The 15,982-nt window shown below is 37.2% G+C and overlaps 2 protein-coding genes across 4 annotated transcripts; both read left to right on the forward strand.

Moving 5' to 3' along the window:
* The first annotated feature begins 523 nt into the window (after window positions 1–523).
* Window positions 524–5,847, forward strand: LOC106158279 (uncharacterized). Its single transcript, XM_013534202.3, has 9 exons — window positions 524–684; window positions 1,739–1,865; window positions 2,188–2,276; window positions 2,631–2,745; window positions 3,282–3,436; window positions 3,764–3,862; window positions 4,729–4,884; window positions 5,083–5,211; window positions 5,372–5,847. Exons 1-9 carry the CDS (start codon window positions 636–638, stop codon window positions 5,677–5,679), a joined length of 1,227 nt encoding a protein of 408 aa, XP_013389656.1. The 5' UTR covers window positions 524–635; the 3' UTR covers window positions 5,680–5,847.
* A 2,991-nt stretch (window positions 5,848–8,838) lies between these two features.
* LOC106158277 (pleckstrin homology domain-containing family A member 8) lies at window positions 8,839–15,091 on the forward strand. 3 transcript variants are annotated; one of them, XM_013534196.2, is made up of 7 exons: window positions 8,839–9,460; window positions 10,862–11,065; window positions 11,538–11,623; window positions 11,943–12,001; window positions 12,864–12,991; window positions 13,262–13,403; window positions 14,522–15,091. In XM_013534196.2, the coding sequence occupies exons 1-7, from the start codon at window positions 9,312–9,314 to the stop codon at window positions 14,714–14,716; spliced, it is 963 nt and encodes a 320-aa protein (XP_013389650.2). In that variant the 5' UTR covers window positions 8,839–9,311; the 3' UTR covers window positions 14,717–15,091. The 3 variants fall into 3 exon arrangements, with proteins under 3 accessions (XP_013389650.2, XP_013389652.2, XP_013389651.2); XM_013534198.3 differs by lacking the exon at window positions 8,839–9,460 and adding an exon at window positions 10,369–10,557; XM_013534197.2 differs by lacking the exon at window positions 8,839–9,460 and adding an exon at window positions 10,443–10,685.
* The last annotated feature ends 891 nt before the right edge of the window (window positions 15,092–15,982 follow it).

Below are 15,982 nucleotides of genomic sequence, written 5' to 3' on the forward strand. Positions count from 1 at the left end.
TGATCTAAACCATAGTCTCATCGCATCTTTTGTCTCCGAAGTTTGTAAGACAGTCACGGAAGACGGTAACAGCCAAAGTAAAGATAAGATAAAAATTTATTTTAACGTGTTCCGACAGAAAAAAATTAGATGCCCGCCAATGTAAACTTGAAACAGAGATCTTATCTCCACTGTAGGACCCAAAATATCTTCTATCCTAGCAGAGACACTGCAACCCTAAGGGTCCTGGAGTTTCAGGGTCCTAAAGTGCTTATTTTTACTACAAATTGTCAATGATATTATGAAAAGTATTTCGCATATTTTCAATTTTTTTAAAGAAACGGGTAACAGCTATTTTGCCTAATATACCTAGGCTTTTTTTGCCTTTAAAAGGAATTAGAGTCGTACTGATATCAAGCGTCTGCTTTCTAGCTCAGGCTTAAACGGTTTTCATTTATTCCAACCAGTCTTAAATAAGTAACGATTCCATTTAAGGGACATGGGAATACTACCACATGCCTTGTTTGCAGCGTGAGTGAAATGTCACGAGAGGTCAAGAAAGTCGTGCCTTTACATATATAACCAATAGACTATTACGACAATATTAATCCACGCGCTGACACTGTAAGAAGACTCTTCAAAAGACAAGGACGAATATGTTGTTCGCTTTAACTGTGGTATTTTGTGCTTCGGCTGCTTTTGCAGGTTAGTTGTATTTCAGTTTTGTTGGTTAATTTTTCTAAGCCAGTTTTTGTGGATACCTTTCTTAATTAATTTCTCCTGATGAGCGAGAGTATTTTCATATTTTGCCGACAATGGTTTGATGGGTTATTCGCAGAACAAAAGCGTTAGGTTATTTTTGTCAGTCTTCTTCCAGTAACACACTTAGTGTTTTCTAATGCTTTTCGGTTTTGAAATATACAGTTCACCTTCGAGTTAAACTATGTTATAGTAAGTGAGATAGGAGTAATGAGGAGAGGGACGTTGGCTTTGTTATATTTCTTCTTCCAAAGTGCACCGACATTTTGACTGATACAACGCAACGCTTAATAATTTGATGATACTTTTTTCAATATGATTTCATGTGATTAATTATCATTAGATATGGGAATCACTTGGATTAATTGTGTTTTTTTTTAATTTTCATGACAAATTGGCAAAATAATTATGATTATTATTATTATTCGTGACTAGAATCAATAACATAAAATAACCAAACTCGTAGTGTGTAGCACCATGCAAAGTGCTCCATCACAAACGTTTTACTAAACAGAAACTGTGTCAAAATTCACAGGGACACTCACTTTCTTTTTTACGATATATTAGTAATTTGAAAAATATTACAATTCTTTAAAGATAGTAGGCCTACTAGAGCTGTGAAAATTTAACGTTAAGTCGTGTTCTTGATATCTGAGCAGTCCCGATGCCGTGTTATCTGCTCTCTGCGTGAAATCTCACTGCTGTTCAACCACCTGGTGTAAAGCGTGTAATCGTCTTATTGTGCATCGTCCATTTGAGTTTCAGATAATTCCCCTGATGAACATGAAACAATTCATTTATCAATTAGTATTAAATGTAGAGTTTCATCCTGCTCTTGATTAGACGACGAGAAAAATGTGAAACAAATACCAGCCTCTGTCTAGGGGAACATGTATTATTATAAATGCTTTCTTAATAGTTATTTTGAGTTACGTCGTCTTCCGATTGTCTTGATATTAATGTATATTGTATTTTCATGTTGTCTTATTTCATTTCACAGCCCCCGACTTCACAGTGTGCAAACATAACGGAGAGGAGTACAAACAGGGCGAGGAATGGCACCCCTCGGATGACATCGTCTGTCAATGTATCTCTGCAGTCAATAACGCCACTTCCTGCACCAGCATGTACGTACTGCATGTTTGAAACAATACCAACAACAATTAAGATACAGCGTAAATATTTGTACTATCAGGAATGTTGAATTAATATGCATTTGAAGTATAATTATATTATAAATGCGTTTAACCGGTATTGTAAAGTTAAAAGTTTGTCGAAACAGTAAATTAACCCCACGTTTTTCTGATGGTATTTTTATTAAAAGTTCATTAAAGGTAGGCATCCCTTTAGCACACACACACACACACACACACACACACACTTTTCCATGTCTTAAAATATCTATGATAACTGCGGACCAAACTCACCATACGGCTTGTTCACATTTAGCTGTCCCCAGTACACTCACATTCCAAAGGACTGCTCGTTAGTGGACGTCTCCGGGGAGGCCTGCCCCAAACTGTCCTGCGACTGGGAAGGTCAGGATAAATGGATTGCTTATTTTTTTCTCCAAATTCTAAAAATTTCTATATTGCTACTAACCGTTCATTAATTATACAGAGATATCCTCTTTATTTTAACCAAGTATGAAACTCAGGTAATATGTACACTTTATGTACAAATAAAGATAAACGGTATAAAATAAATTAAAACAAAATAGTTTTGTAGATATTACTGCAAAATGCTTAATCGAGGTTAAAGCAACTGACTATTGGCATTTTTGCAAGGTTATTATTGCTAGTGTAAACAGTGGATGTAATGTGACGATATGACAGCATGTTCATATGTAGGCATGCCCTGTTTTAGAGTGTTTATCACCACCTATTATTTAGCGAAATGTCGTTCTAACGGCACATGGCACGACCAAGACGAGGAGTGGTACGAAGGTTGTAACTACAAGTGTAAATGCACGGACGCCAAGCGTGGCCTCATATCATGCCAGAGCGCGTACGTATCAATGGTTGGACAGGGTCAAATGGGTCTAGACAGGCGGGGTTAATTGGTCTTCTTGGTTTTTTCGGGAGTTATAAAATGTTTCTTAAAAGACATTTTGAAAATGAAAAAAGGGTAACATGCTTCCTAAATTAGCACCAATTTGGTCTTTGTTGACACAGCATTTTGAACTTATCCATCAACTGAAAACTGTGTCAAGTAGAAATAGCGTTAGGTTGGATGCTAAGTGATTGTCACCATAAGTCAGAATTCAACGCTGAAAACTCATATCACTCTTTATGTTCTTTGTATGAGAATAAATAAATGTAGTAATTATTTTGTAGTTTTCAAGTTGATGATGTTACTTAAATCTTTGGTTCTAAATTAATGATTAGCTAATTTTCTTATGTGCGACTAAAAATATAACCTTTTTATTCGTAGAACTTTAGGAATATGAAGTCAATAATATTTAATTCAAAGACTGCTGTATCCATCCTGTTACATGTAATCTGTGTGTCAATTAATTCTTTGTATGTATTGTATCCTTTCAGTTGCACGGAGTACACTCTGATCCCACCAAACTGTAAGTTACTGCAGGTTGACGGTGAGTGCTGTAGAAAGCTGGTGTGTGGAGATGAGTTGTCGAAGATCCCACCGAGCCAGATCAAAGAGACCACTGACAACAACAACAATGATGCTAGTATGGGTAGGTGAATTAGCACCAAAACAAAATTATTATAGCAACATGAATTAGACGATCGACAGCCAAAGCGACATACAAACAGTCCAGCAAGATAAACTAGGACCAAAGTCATTTATTTTGTGTTTCCTCAACGCAAGGTCCATGTGCGTGGACCACGGGGTCTACATATTCTGAATCAGCCTGCAAAGTACATGAATATAAGTTCTGTTGCTGTATATTGATTGAGCAATATGAAATTATGATGTTTGGGGATATTTTCTTATTTATTTACTACATTTAATTGATAAGCACATCATGCCTCGTTTTGCTAATTATTTGTATTTTATATAGGATGCTACGACATTCAATTTAACTGTGCTGACTACGGGCAAGGGATTTGTACGTCCGCCTGGGCCAGGGAAAACTGTGCCAAAAGCTGTGGATTCTGTGGTAAGTTACGTTTTACATGCACTCACCATGCTAGACGAAGGCATTTATGATTTAATGTACACTGAGGTTCAGGATTTCAGAAAGTTATCTTTTACCTTAAAAAATCGGCGGTAGAGAAACAAAAATTTAAACTTTAAAAGTGAATCAAAATATACAATTATTGTGTATACCCACACACAATATCTTTTATAGCATTTGTCTTGACTGTTAATCAATTGTCAATCCTTGGAGATGTACATGTGATTATGGGAGTCAGCCAGGTAGCACATTGAACGATACGACAATCCATTCACCGTCCAACAGGATTTGTTTTAGTGGCAATAGGTCGCATTCAGAACAGATGATCATCGGATCTACTGATCTGCGGATCAAATATGGCGGACTCTACATGAAAGCAACACCGCCTAATCCTTTAATGGTCTCCCCGCCTCCACACGGATTAAATTTCGGCTTTGAGTTTTAATTGCTAGGCCCCTGCAGGGAAGGCGCGCGTGGAGGCGGGGAGACCATTCAGGGATTATTCGTTATTGCTTTTTAATAGAGTGAGACATGTTTGGTCCGCGGATCAGTAAGCCCGGGGATCATCTGCTGTGAATACGACTACAGTATAAATAAGGGACCATTCCCATACCCAATCATACTAACTTCTACTTGTCAATTGAATCTCTTTAAAATAATTTTCTACCACAATATGGATTATTAAAAAGAAACAATAAAATAGACGTGTGATTGCAATAGTTTAAAAGCTCGACAAAAACATATCCAGTTACAAAGGAAGGAAAGTTAACGACCACAGTGTTGCTGCTCTACTACAACAGTAATCAAAAGTGCCGACAATTCCTAAAACTCCACACATTTTATTTCAGCCACAAACGAAGGTAATTCCAATGGCAACGCCTGCGTGTTCCCGTTCAACTACAAAGGCAGGCAGGTGGACAGCTGTATTCTGAGCAATGCTGACTACCCGTGGTGCTCAACTACCAGTCAGTATGACCAGGACAAGAAGTGGGGTTATTGCCATGGTGGGTAGCTTCGACTTCATGTTTCATTTTTAATGTTTATTTACTTTGTGTTTACCAAGGGCAAGTTTGCCAACGGGCTTACTTCTTTTCTATCTTCTTTTTCAATTTTTTATTCGCTGTCCATCCTGATTTACCAACTCATGTATGATTCCTTGATCTTTTGAACAAGTTGTAGTAAACTTCATCATTTAATTGTAGCCGAGCTAATGAAAACCCGATGCAAAGATACCGATGGGACCACCGAGTGTAATAAATATGCCAAGGAATCGTGTGGAGCGTTCAAGGACTGGGCTAAAGGCCACTGTGAACGTTACTGTGGATTGTGTGGTACGTATGGAGGCAGTGTGTGGTATTAAAGCAGTGATAATAGTCTAGGATCACCTCCTCACGTTTGGAGAGCTACCCATCTATTGTATCATCTATTGTAGATGCATTTAGTATTTTGTTTTACCTGCTGCTGTGATGTACGTCTCTTTATTTATTACAGAAAATCCTTTCGTCCCTTCGACCACCCCAGCCCCCACCACCACACCAGTTACCACATCAGCCACCACCGCCGTAGAACCACCCACCGTCTCTATGGAACCGGTCACCAACAAGCCCACGCCGACCCCTGGAGTGCCTGTGAAGGAGACACCCACCCCTGCAGCCGCAACTAAGCCAGTGGTTGACCCCTTGAAGGGCGACAAGTCTACCCTACCTCCAGTAACCCAACCAGAAGTTACACCCATTGAGGGATCCGGTGATGGATCCGGGGACAAAGGATCCGGTGTAGATGTTTTGCTTTTCCTTTAGGACCATGTTGATTTAATCAGTTGCAATGGGTCACAAAATTGTCAATAACCCCCAAATATGACTTCTAAAGGACTTTCAGCGTTTGCCTTATAACTTATGAATGGTCTGTGAAAGATTGTCTTCAATTTATGAGAGTCCCAATTACAATAAAAACACACAATTAATGCACACTTTTTTGGTGTAAAAATAAAAAGGGATATATTTTTGTTGGGTTTTGTAAATCAAAACAAGTAGAAGTAAAGCTCGCTTTAAACAGAAACGCGCGCTGACACGTTATCATCTTTATATAAAGACGGTGCCTGTAAATTGCGAAAAATAGCGTCGGCTTGAAAATAAGCATTTTAAAATTATTTTAATTCATTTATTGCTATTAATAATGCCATCCATGCATTTTACAATTTTTTTTAAACAAAAATCAATCAAAGTGTCTTGTGTTGATAAGGAATATTTTGCCAGGGTTGGTTTCCACTATACGGAATCTTCGCAACCACCAATCCAGTTTTGAAATAAAATTTTAGAGCAGTTAATAATTAAAGCATCCTTGTACCGGATATTGAACACTCAGGTTGTTAACTTTTTCTTAATGCCAATATATTCAGAACAAATATATTCAAAACTAGACTTAATTTTTGCTTTTATATTTACTTCTGTATGTCTATTATTATAATGTATGTATGACATCATTGGCGAAGTCAGGGTGCACAATTAGAAAATCACATGGCACATATTATGGGGATATCCTACCTTTATCTGTTTGATTGCCTGCCTAGTAGCGTGACAACCACTGTACATGGATATAGCAGATTATGGTATAAAGTATCAATTTAAGGCAGGCAAGGGGCCTACCAAATTATTCAAATCGATATTTGGCGGTATTCAGAACCAGGGCGGATTATATTCAAATTCCTTTATGGTTGTTCACCACTGGGAAATGTGGCTTGCTTTCACATTAAAGCCAAAGTTAATTGAATAAAATTTGTATTTTCATGAATTTCGTACAAAAAAGAGAAATACCCATTCAACATCTTGTAGAGGATAAAAAAATTCTATATATCTATAGCTGGGCTAACAAAATTTTTTGCGTCTCCCTCGGCTGGTCTGTTGGGAATATAGGTTGAAATAACCGTTTTTTACGCACTTTTGCTCACATAGTAAAGTGGGGTCAGGGGGGTCAGGGGGATCACGTGACTCCCCTTCGGTTTCAGAAAAAAACACAAAGATTCTCCTCTTGAAATGCACATCCAAACTGGCCCTCTCTGTGAGATGGTAGAAAGTGTACATTTGACTCGACGCCTACCAGGGAAACTTGGAGACAGCTAGACACTTCTACGTGGGTTTGAATTCTAGAATGTTCAATCTAACATTTTTGCTAGGAATTAGTTCTAAAATTTGCGTTTGATTACTATAAGAAGAAACACATGCATGTACCTACGAATGGTGGGCGGGTCATTAACGGCGCAGTCGGTAGTCTGCACGACATAACAAAGTATTGCCCTTTCATCAAAAATAAGTACTTTCTTCTCGGCGGGAAAACATCAAGATGTGTTTTTATTTTTTATTTTTCGAAAGTCACAAAGACACTATTGCTTTACCCAATTATACATTTTGTTTTTTATAACCCCCTCATATTCTTACCCCCCTGCTTATCAAGACTGATCATATGGTCATGCAGTACCCGGGGCAACTCCACAGTCGACATTTGAAAAGGCAAAGCCAACTCAAAACTTCAACCGCCAAGGTGTGTACCGCTCTGGCTCTCATCGTGCTCTTTACCGTCACAGGTGGAGTCTAGTATAATCTCAGTGTAAAGCAAAATGAAAATAAAAGCATCTAACTAGGAACGTTCCGGGCAGGCTTAAAGCGACCAAACTTGATTGATTCAGTAGCTTTCCGGGTAGAGCATCACGCCATACAGTGCCGAATGGGGGTCGGGAGGGGGGGGGGATTTGGTTTCTGAAAAAAATAATCACATTTATATTCCCCTATCGAAATTAGAATTTTGGCTAGCTCTCTATCAAATGGCAACGTTTGCCCTCCAAAACACCAAAAAAGTTTCGGGGTCATTCAGCGGGCCCCGAACCCGACGCCAATGGGGGCCAGGGTCGGCTTTGTATCCGAGGCCTGCCATGCCTTAAATAAACGGACACCCCCCTTTAAATAATCCTAGATCCGTCCCTTTAATATGATATGGTAAAAGATGTAAGAAGTCTGTCTGGAAACCCAATCATCTGAACCTGTTTCTTTCTTTCTTTTTCTTTTTTTTTTTTTTTAATTTTTTTGTTTCGTGTCGGGTCGGCGGTTCTTTCTTTGTTTGTCTTTAATCTTTCTTTCTTCTCTTTCGTATAATCATTATCCTCATCAGATTTTATCTACAGAGTGTCTGCAAATTATTAAAAGCAAATCGTTTCACCATGGACTTTCTTGGACTGTTGAAACGAAATAATTCCCAGATCACTTTCTACATATTAACCAACTTAAATCTTTTCCGTGGTTTAAAACATTTCAAGTAAACACAATATATGTAAACGGAATTGACTGCCACCAGGATGCGTATCAATTAACAATTGCAAGAAACCCAGCTAACTTGTTTCATTTTCCTTCACTTTTCAGAAAAATATCTTATTTTTTAAATTTTAAAAATGTAACCAAGTCCTGGGTTTGGTATCGTAACACACTGAATATTGGCTCCGAGCACTGCGCACATGTTGGTGCACATAGCATCAACCCCATTACGAGACACCAGCCTTCTTTAGATAACCCAGGCCACTGAGTATGCTAGGCCCCGGCTATACCTGTGTGCACGTGAGTGGCACTGATAGCAGCCATAACCTTGAACCACACGATAACGACCTGGTATAGTTACTGGTACAAGTTGATATCTAAAAAAATTAGGAATATTTGAAATTGGTGCACGAAATAATGCGTGGCAAATTCGTGAAGTGACAAAATAAACTAGCACCTTTGCAACCATGGCATGTTGTTAGAGTGATATTGACTTTCCACCCAGATTATGCTCTTAAACCTTTTAATGGTTTTATACCAGGTTATATCCTTAATCTCTGTTCAATCATAAGAACTGATAATTCTGAACCTCAATTAAGATTAAAGGAATCAAGTCCATTAGTGCAGGATTGGTATTTAAGAGAGATCGAGTTGAAATTATAGGGGGAGACAAAACTCTGTAGATGAGAGAGAGAGAGAGCGCTAAGAAAATTTCAGACTCCTGTCGTTCTATTCCCTCTCCCATGCCTCAGTGACAAGCAGTGTCCCTGAAACCCGGGCGGGTCGAGAACAACACTGATGAGGCATTCGAAGATATTGTTAACAATAAAGTGGCTCCTGCACCTCAATTAAAGAGATTGGATTGCATTAGATGACCTCCAAATCTTGGAGGAAAATTGCCAGCGCGTTTGATAATCACTAAGTTTCGTTAATGAGTTACCACGGGGCAGGTGGGAGAGTGGATTTGCCGGCACTATGCAAGTTGAACTTTGACGCTGCCGTCACAATAACCACCTGTGCAAGGACGTATTCGCATTGCTCACTTGTCTTTCGTTAAGTGAGCAAGGGTTTAGCTAGGCCAGTTAACGTTATTTGTTCAGTATACATTTAAGTTCTGAGCTGGAGCAAACATGGTAGGGTTAGGCCAAAAGACCAAGTTGGCTATAGTGCCAATAATGACGACGGCTTTTTTCTGTTTGGTGTTTATTGCCCTGTTGCCGCACAGTGAAAATACGTTGAAGCTCAAGGGAAGGGGTTCGATTTTACCACCGTCTCACAAGTAAGTATTGTTGTTTGCATTAAGTGTTAGTATCTCGGCAAATTAGTAATTTAGAGTTATTTGTATCATATGTAATATACACATGTATTTTCTATCTTGTGTTTATAATGATAAATTTGTAAACAAACAAAGCAACTTCCGTTTTAGGTGTATTTAAAAATATAATAGGCCTACAGTGGCTAAATTAACTTAATCACTATTTATATCTGTGTAACTGTGTTATTTATTTTTCTATTTCTTTATGTAATTGTAGTTCTCCTTCCCTCTCTTTAAAATTTGAACCACTCCATATTGTGTAACATATGATGTAGCTGTATGCTTCAAGACATGTGTTTATGGTAAATTTATAATCACACCAAGAAGTTATATCTCACCACTTAGCTTGAACATTTTATTAGGAATTTAACTAGTATATCTGTTCATTATATAAAGATATATGTTTGTTCATTCACAAACTGGCAACACAATTACCAATTAGAGAATGCTAATACACCTATTGCATTGTTGTTTGTATATTATATTGTACAAGAACATATATCAGATGGTCAGATAATCTATGTACCAGTACCAGAGATGAACTGAATTGAATTGAAAAATTATTATTATTAAATAATGTCGGGGTGACTAATTGCAATCCGGTAATTGTCACATTATCAGGGACCACAGTATTGAAAAAAATTGTGATATTTCGAATGTTTCATACTTGGTGTGGTATTAATTCAATCAGTGGAAGTATTTATCTGACTGATAAACTTCACACACGAGAAGTAAGATGTATAAGTAGCTTTAGATAATATTTCATACCCAGCAGTTCAAATTTCAATGTCCTTTGTTTCAAGCAAATAATCCGTTAGATCTTGATTACATGGAATTAGTGGAAGTGCCCACCATAAAAGGGTAGACTTGTGTTTGAATTAACCAATCAGTTAATGAATTATCTGACTGACAATTTAACTGATAAAGTTAAGCATAAAAATCTGTGAACTTAAAAAATCTTAAAGGAGACTGGAGTGACTAGGAGACTTGAAAGAGAAGAGAGAGACTAGAAGGGGAGAGGAGATTGAGTTCAGGCTGAGAAGGGGTCTTTATTGTACCATGTAACTTTTAGTTTAGCAAACTATATTCTGTTGAAGTAACAACGTTTCATTCTTTTTCGTGTGCTTACTTTAAGACATAGAACTTGTGAATCTCCGTAGCAGTTGAACAGACCGCGTTATCCGAAGATGTGAGTCCATTGTGCCCTACTCCCGGGGTTGTATTATAAAGAGTTATTTAATGTAATGTGGGGGTTATAGTAAGAAAGAGATCCCGCTCAAGTAAAGGGAACATGATAAATGTTCCCTCTGTTTATGGATCAAACCTATAGTGATGTGAAGCAATAAATGGTTTATTGTACTTTAGGTTTAACGCGGGGCACCAAGGCCAACGTCCTGGTCATTTTGATGATGTCGAATCGCGGAGAAAGGCAGGGCCGGCTGGCAGCCACAACCCGTTCCGCTTCGGACAAGAGCAGATTAAGCCGCTCACCAGAAATACTCTTTCAATCGACGAAAAAGCAGGCGATTCGATTGAAATACCAACTTTCTTTTCTAAAATGAAGCCAAGGTTCGATAAAGGGACGTTTAAAGATGAAACGAGATGTTTCAGTCAATTTTTATCATATTTGAGAACATTGAAATAGTATTTAATTTTTACTTCTTGAATACACAATGCTGTTTCATCATAGAATTGTAAGTACTGAAATAAACTTTTTAATTGAGTAATGGAGAGTAATCCAGAAAAAAAACAGCAAAATTTAATTTGAAGTACCATGGAGTGCCTGAGTGCACCAGAATAACGTTAAGATAACTACGTACTTGTGATAAATATATTTGCTTTTGATAAACATATATGTTACACACACACACACACACACACACACACACACATACGCTTTTCATGACTTGAGGTTTTGAAGGAATATTGTTCATGCTATTTTTTATTTATTTATTTATTCATTTATTTATTTATATTTTTTTGTGATCGCCGTTACTACTACCGATGTCTTTAACGACAATGATGCATCTTACCATATTAGGTTCAAAGACATCAAATTGGAGAGCGGTGGCGGAATCCCGGTCAATCCATTCTTACAAGCCTGTAAACAAGTTGTATCGATATTTGGTAGGTGTCCACGAAGTGTAAGTCTATGCAGTCTTTGTTTATTCAAGAAGAACATTGAGCAAATATCAACAAATATTGTTTATCTACAGATATAGAGAGTTGCGTATATTTGTAAATGATATATTAGCAGTTCATGTCTGTAAGCACCGATTTTTAAAGATGAAATAGCGTAAATCTTTTATACAAAAATGATTGCTTGTAACCTTAGAAAAGCATAGATTATGATTTTGATTAAAGTCAATTATATACAAATATTTCCAATTTATTAATACCTTTATAATTTCCGAGTAAACTGATAATGACGTTAAATTTTATTCAGATAAACTTAATTCTGCTGCATTTTCACCAGTGAAGATGGATCTTAACGGAAACATAAGAGTAAGTCATCATAATGTATGTCAGAAATATACACAAAGTTCAAATGAAGCCCAAGTGACAAGTACTTTACCTGCTGATTTTGAACAACAGTGCAGGTAGTTCACAACTTGGTAGAAATTACACCAGATTTTCTGTGTTTAAATTTGATTTTTCAGTTGATACTGCAACATAGTGTTAACTGTGACTATGATCACCAATGGTTGTTTAACTAAGTATCCATTCGCCATTTCTTCCCTGTGTTGAATTACTTCGTACTGTCTTGTAAGGATAGCTTATCAGTTCTCGGTCCCCAACACTCACTGGGTGCAAAGTGTTCCTCGTGTGTGTCACACAGCTACAGTTAGCAGATAACACTTGCGTACTTTACTGATAAAGTAAGGTTGAAATAGGTGCATTTCATCTTGACTTAACATTTGGTTCAATTTGAAAGTGGGTCAAAATCCTATGCAATTCTATCAAAGCTCTAATAATCAGTACATGTAGGTCCTATACACGCACCATTATATGAGTAGTGTGTTGGCGTTGGAGGGATAAGTGTGTGGGCTACCTGGTATAATGAGCCCAAGACAACACAATCATTTATAAAAACAGAATGAGACACATTTCTTTATTCCATTTGACAAGAGTCACGGGAATTTATTTTTCCAAGTAAGCAACAATAGGCATCTTTCACTCATTTTATCATCTCATATCACATATTTGATTAAATGAAAAGCCTTGTTTTTAATCTATTGTTTTGTGCTTCCTTATCACAATCTTGAGACTGGAGATAAATATTTGACTATACCCCTTGAGTTATCTGACCTTTACGCCCATCATAGTAATGTCACTGCTTTTTTGATCAATCATTTACTTTTTTCAGAAAATAAGTCTTCAATACGACCTAAATCCGTCCGCCAAAACGCTTCAAGAGTTAGTTTTGAAAGAAAAAAATGCTGGCGAAACTCAGCTTCCCGACTCGGTTACCCAGGCTCTTCTTTGGATGAAAAGGTATATGCTTTATCATTCCACATAATAAAGATACGCTGAATATTAACTTAATACTGTCTAAGAAATCACAAAATATTGGATTCAGTAACAAACTACATCGCAGAGGATTTTCATTACATCTTTAAAAATGGCGTAGCGACAGTTATACATGTGTATCAGTTGTGCTTACGTTTTCGTTAAAGACGAATGAATAATCGTAACATCTGGATTCCATGGCAGAAATATTATTTCATAAAAATTACCCAGTGTTTATCTCACATCTTCTTCTAGGTCAGTTCACTTCATCCAGGAGTTCATATACAGGCTGTCCACGGGAAGTTCAGAGCTATCAGATGTATCAGAGGCAGCCACCAAAGCCTATGAACTCAGCCTCAAGCCGTACCACGGCTGGGTTGTACGGGGAATGTTTTCAGTAAGTGTAGGGGATTTGGACATGATTTAATAGATATGACAGTATGATAAAGGTAGCCTAGCTGTATTGGAGGAGAGGCCAGTTAGTTGTGGCCTGCAAATGACTTATATTTGAAAATTTGGTTTACTTTACCCTAAAGGCGGGATTTACACGCGTGGAAAATAACTGAAAAAGAGAACAAAATATTTACGTGGAAATTACCATCCCATGAATTTTGATTTCAATACTAAACACATACTTTCAATACTTAAAGTTTTACTTCTGTTAGCTTCAGATTATTTGTCTGTGCCGAAACACCAGACATAAAATGTGTTAACTATTGTGGCTCCAACAGTACCCCATCACCGCGTACCGCCAGCGTAACCCTCTATGATTATCTCGAATTTCGAACTTTTTTAATACTACAGTAAATGAAATTCAATTTTTGAATATGGTTTATATAAGTTATATAATGGGTATCAATATCAAAATTCTCTTTATTTTAATACAAATAATCCCCCCACCCCCATATCCGTATAAAGCGTGGACTTAATCTTAGTATTTTTATTTCAAAGGGTACAAAAGTTCACTAACCCTGCTTATTTTGCTCTTGTCCTATGTGACATGTACCGGGTGACACCTCAATCTGGCAGTGGTAACCGGTATCTTCAAGATTTGATAAGCTCAGACGAGTAGCATTAATGTAGGCTATATAGCTTGTTGATAGGCGTTGATCACTACAACTACCCGTATGAGAATAGTAAACATGTTTATAAAATGTTATTTCAAACTGTTTATATATTCGAAGTAACTTATAAAGTAGTAGCAATGAGAAAGTTTTTCGGGATATATGCACGTAGCCTGGCGGTGGAAATAGACCGAGACGTGAGTTTCAGTTTGAGTTTGAGAGAGAGAGATTCTTAACGTGAAAGAGAAAAGTCACTATCACATATTGCCGTCTGGTCATACCACGGTGCATGGTACCAACAGAACACGGTGCATGCACAGAGAACTAGTAGAAACGTAGTGAAAATAGCTCATAGGTTTCTTGTGTAGCAGCACCTCAATCCTTACCTTCATCCTCTAATTATTTTGATATAGATAAAGATTTTACAATTAATCAATTAATATGCTTCCAGGTTGGTTTGTCCGCCGTGGGATCAGACGGCTCTACCCTTGCCAAGGCCTTTGCTGAGAGTGAGGTAGACTTCGAGAACCCCAAGTTCATTAACCAACTCAAAAAGGACCTCCGAGAAACGTCTCAAGATTTGAAATACATGATCACGGAAGTCGATAGGTTCTACGAAAGGGAAGGAATCCCCCTGGATTCTTAACGATTGATACAAAACATGTTAATACTCAATGTGCATTACACCGTATGACTTACTACAACTACGCTAATGATAATGAAAAATAACTGAGAGAGAAAGAATCTATTTGATAATTAAACTGGGTAGTTTTCTGAGTACCGTTTATAAACATAACGTAAATAACCGTGAACACTCGTACAGTAAACCACAAAAGCGATGCAGTGTTGAAAGTACTGTGAGTTGGTGAAGACTAACCATATTTTCGCCTCAGTGGCACACACCGCCAGTTGAACTGCACTGTTCCACATATGTTCCACAGAGATTTTGTATTTCATTAAATTCACATCATTGCAAATTCCCGATATTGTTGAAAATTTCATTAATAAATAATGCAACGTAGCTACGTGTGTTCACTCTTTTCGATCGCTTAATGAATTGAATTGTATCAAAGTCGGACTAATTTCGAAATCAATCTTCGTTTATGTTTCGAATCACTTCATAGTCAATAAACCCTTATGTCTCGTAGCACGTGGTGCAGAGTTTCCGGGCATATACCGAAAGCTTGGGTGTTTCTATACATAGTTTTATTTGATCTATAAAGATGTATTTTAACTCGGTGAATAATTTTTATCAAGGAAAGGCACATATTTAAAACGTAATATATAAAATTCGCTGGAAATAAGTTCATTCAATAAAAAAGTTTCGTTCTGATTTTAAGATTGCTTGTTATGTTACCTTAAGAAACTAAAAGAAAATAAGCAAATAAGCGCCCTCTATCATTAATCGCGGTCTTCGCAAGCACAATGTGATGAAATTTACGGACGCCGTCACAATCATGTTGAGACAGAATCTAAGGCCGAACACTGTGGACTTCGGTACTGTTATAACAGAAATTCTTGTCTAAATGGATTCTTACAAACTTTGGCAATTTACTAATATAAATACTTCCAGGTAAAATAATAGTTACACTTAAGTTTGATTTATGTTTTCCCTTCTCTTTGATGTTAACATTCTAAGCTACTCGCCCGAGAGATCAGTTGGCTTAGGTGTCACTATATACAAACTTTCATATAAGCTTGGGTGTCAGTATATGCACTCTTTCAACGTTTGTTAGGAACACAAGTGTTTTCTTTTTCGGTTTATTTCACCACGTGATACAGTTACTGTCCGCCTTTGAATGTCCCAAAAATTATATCTTCTACCTGCATAGCTGTTAAAATTCTCTAACTCAAAACATAAAAACTAAATTTATTAGCCTTTTAGGGCATCATTTACAAGTATTAGCCGTAC

Source organism: Lingula anatina, chromosome 4, assembly GCF_051362555.1.
Source record: "Lingula anatina isolate TDL-2025a chromosome 4, LinAna3.0, whole genome shotgun sequence".
NCBI classification, from domain to species: domain Eukaryota; kingdom Metazoa; phylum Brachiopoda; class Lingulata; order Lingulida; family Lingulidae; genus Lingula; species Lingula anatina.

What these genes read in the sequence shown, in the direction of transcription:
- LOC106158279 (XM_013534202.3), top strand. Translation starts at nt 636, where the DNA reads ATGTTGTTCGCTTTAACTGTGGTATTTTGTGCTTCGGCTGCTTTTGCA. An exon ending in ACTGTCCTGCGACTGGGAAG is followed by an intron (nt 2,277 to 2,630) that starts GTCAGGATAAAT and finishes CCTATTATTTAG; the next exon opens with CGAAATGTCGTTCTAACGGC. An exon ending in ACGTTACTGTGGATTGTGTG is followed by an intron (nt 5,212 to 5,371) that starts GTACGTATGGAG and finishes TATTTATTACAG; the next exon opens with AAAATCCTTTCGTCCCTTCG.
- LOC106158277 (XM_013534196.2), top strand. Translation starts at nt 9,312, where the DNA reads ATGGTAGGGTTAGGCCAAAAGACCAAGTTGGCTATAGTGCCAATAATG. An exon ending in TTTTCTAAAATGAAGCCAAG is followed by an intron (nt 11,066 to 11,537) that starts GTTCGATAAAGG and finishes TTACCATATTAG; the next exon opens with GTTCAAAGACATCAAATTGG. An exon ending in TTGTACGGGGAATGTTTTCA is followed by an intron (nt 13,404 to 14,521) that starts GTAAGTGTAGGG and finishes ATATGCTTCCAG; the next exon opens with GTTGGTTTGTCCGCCGTGGG.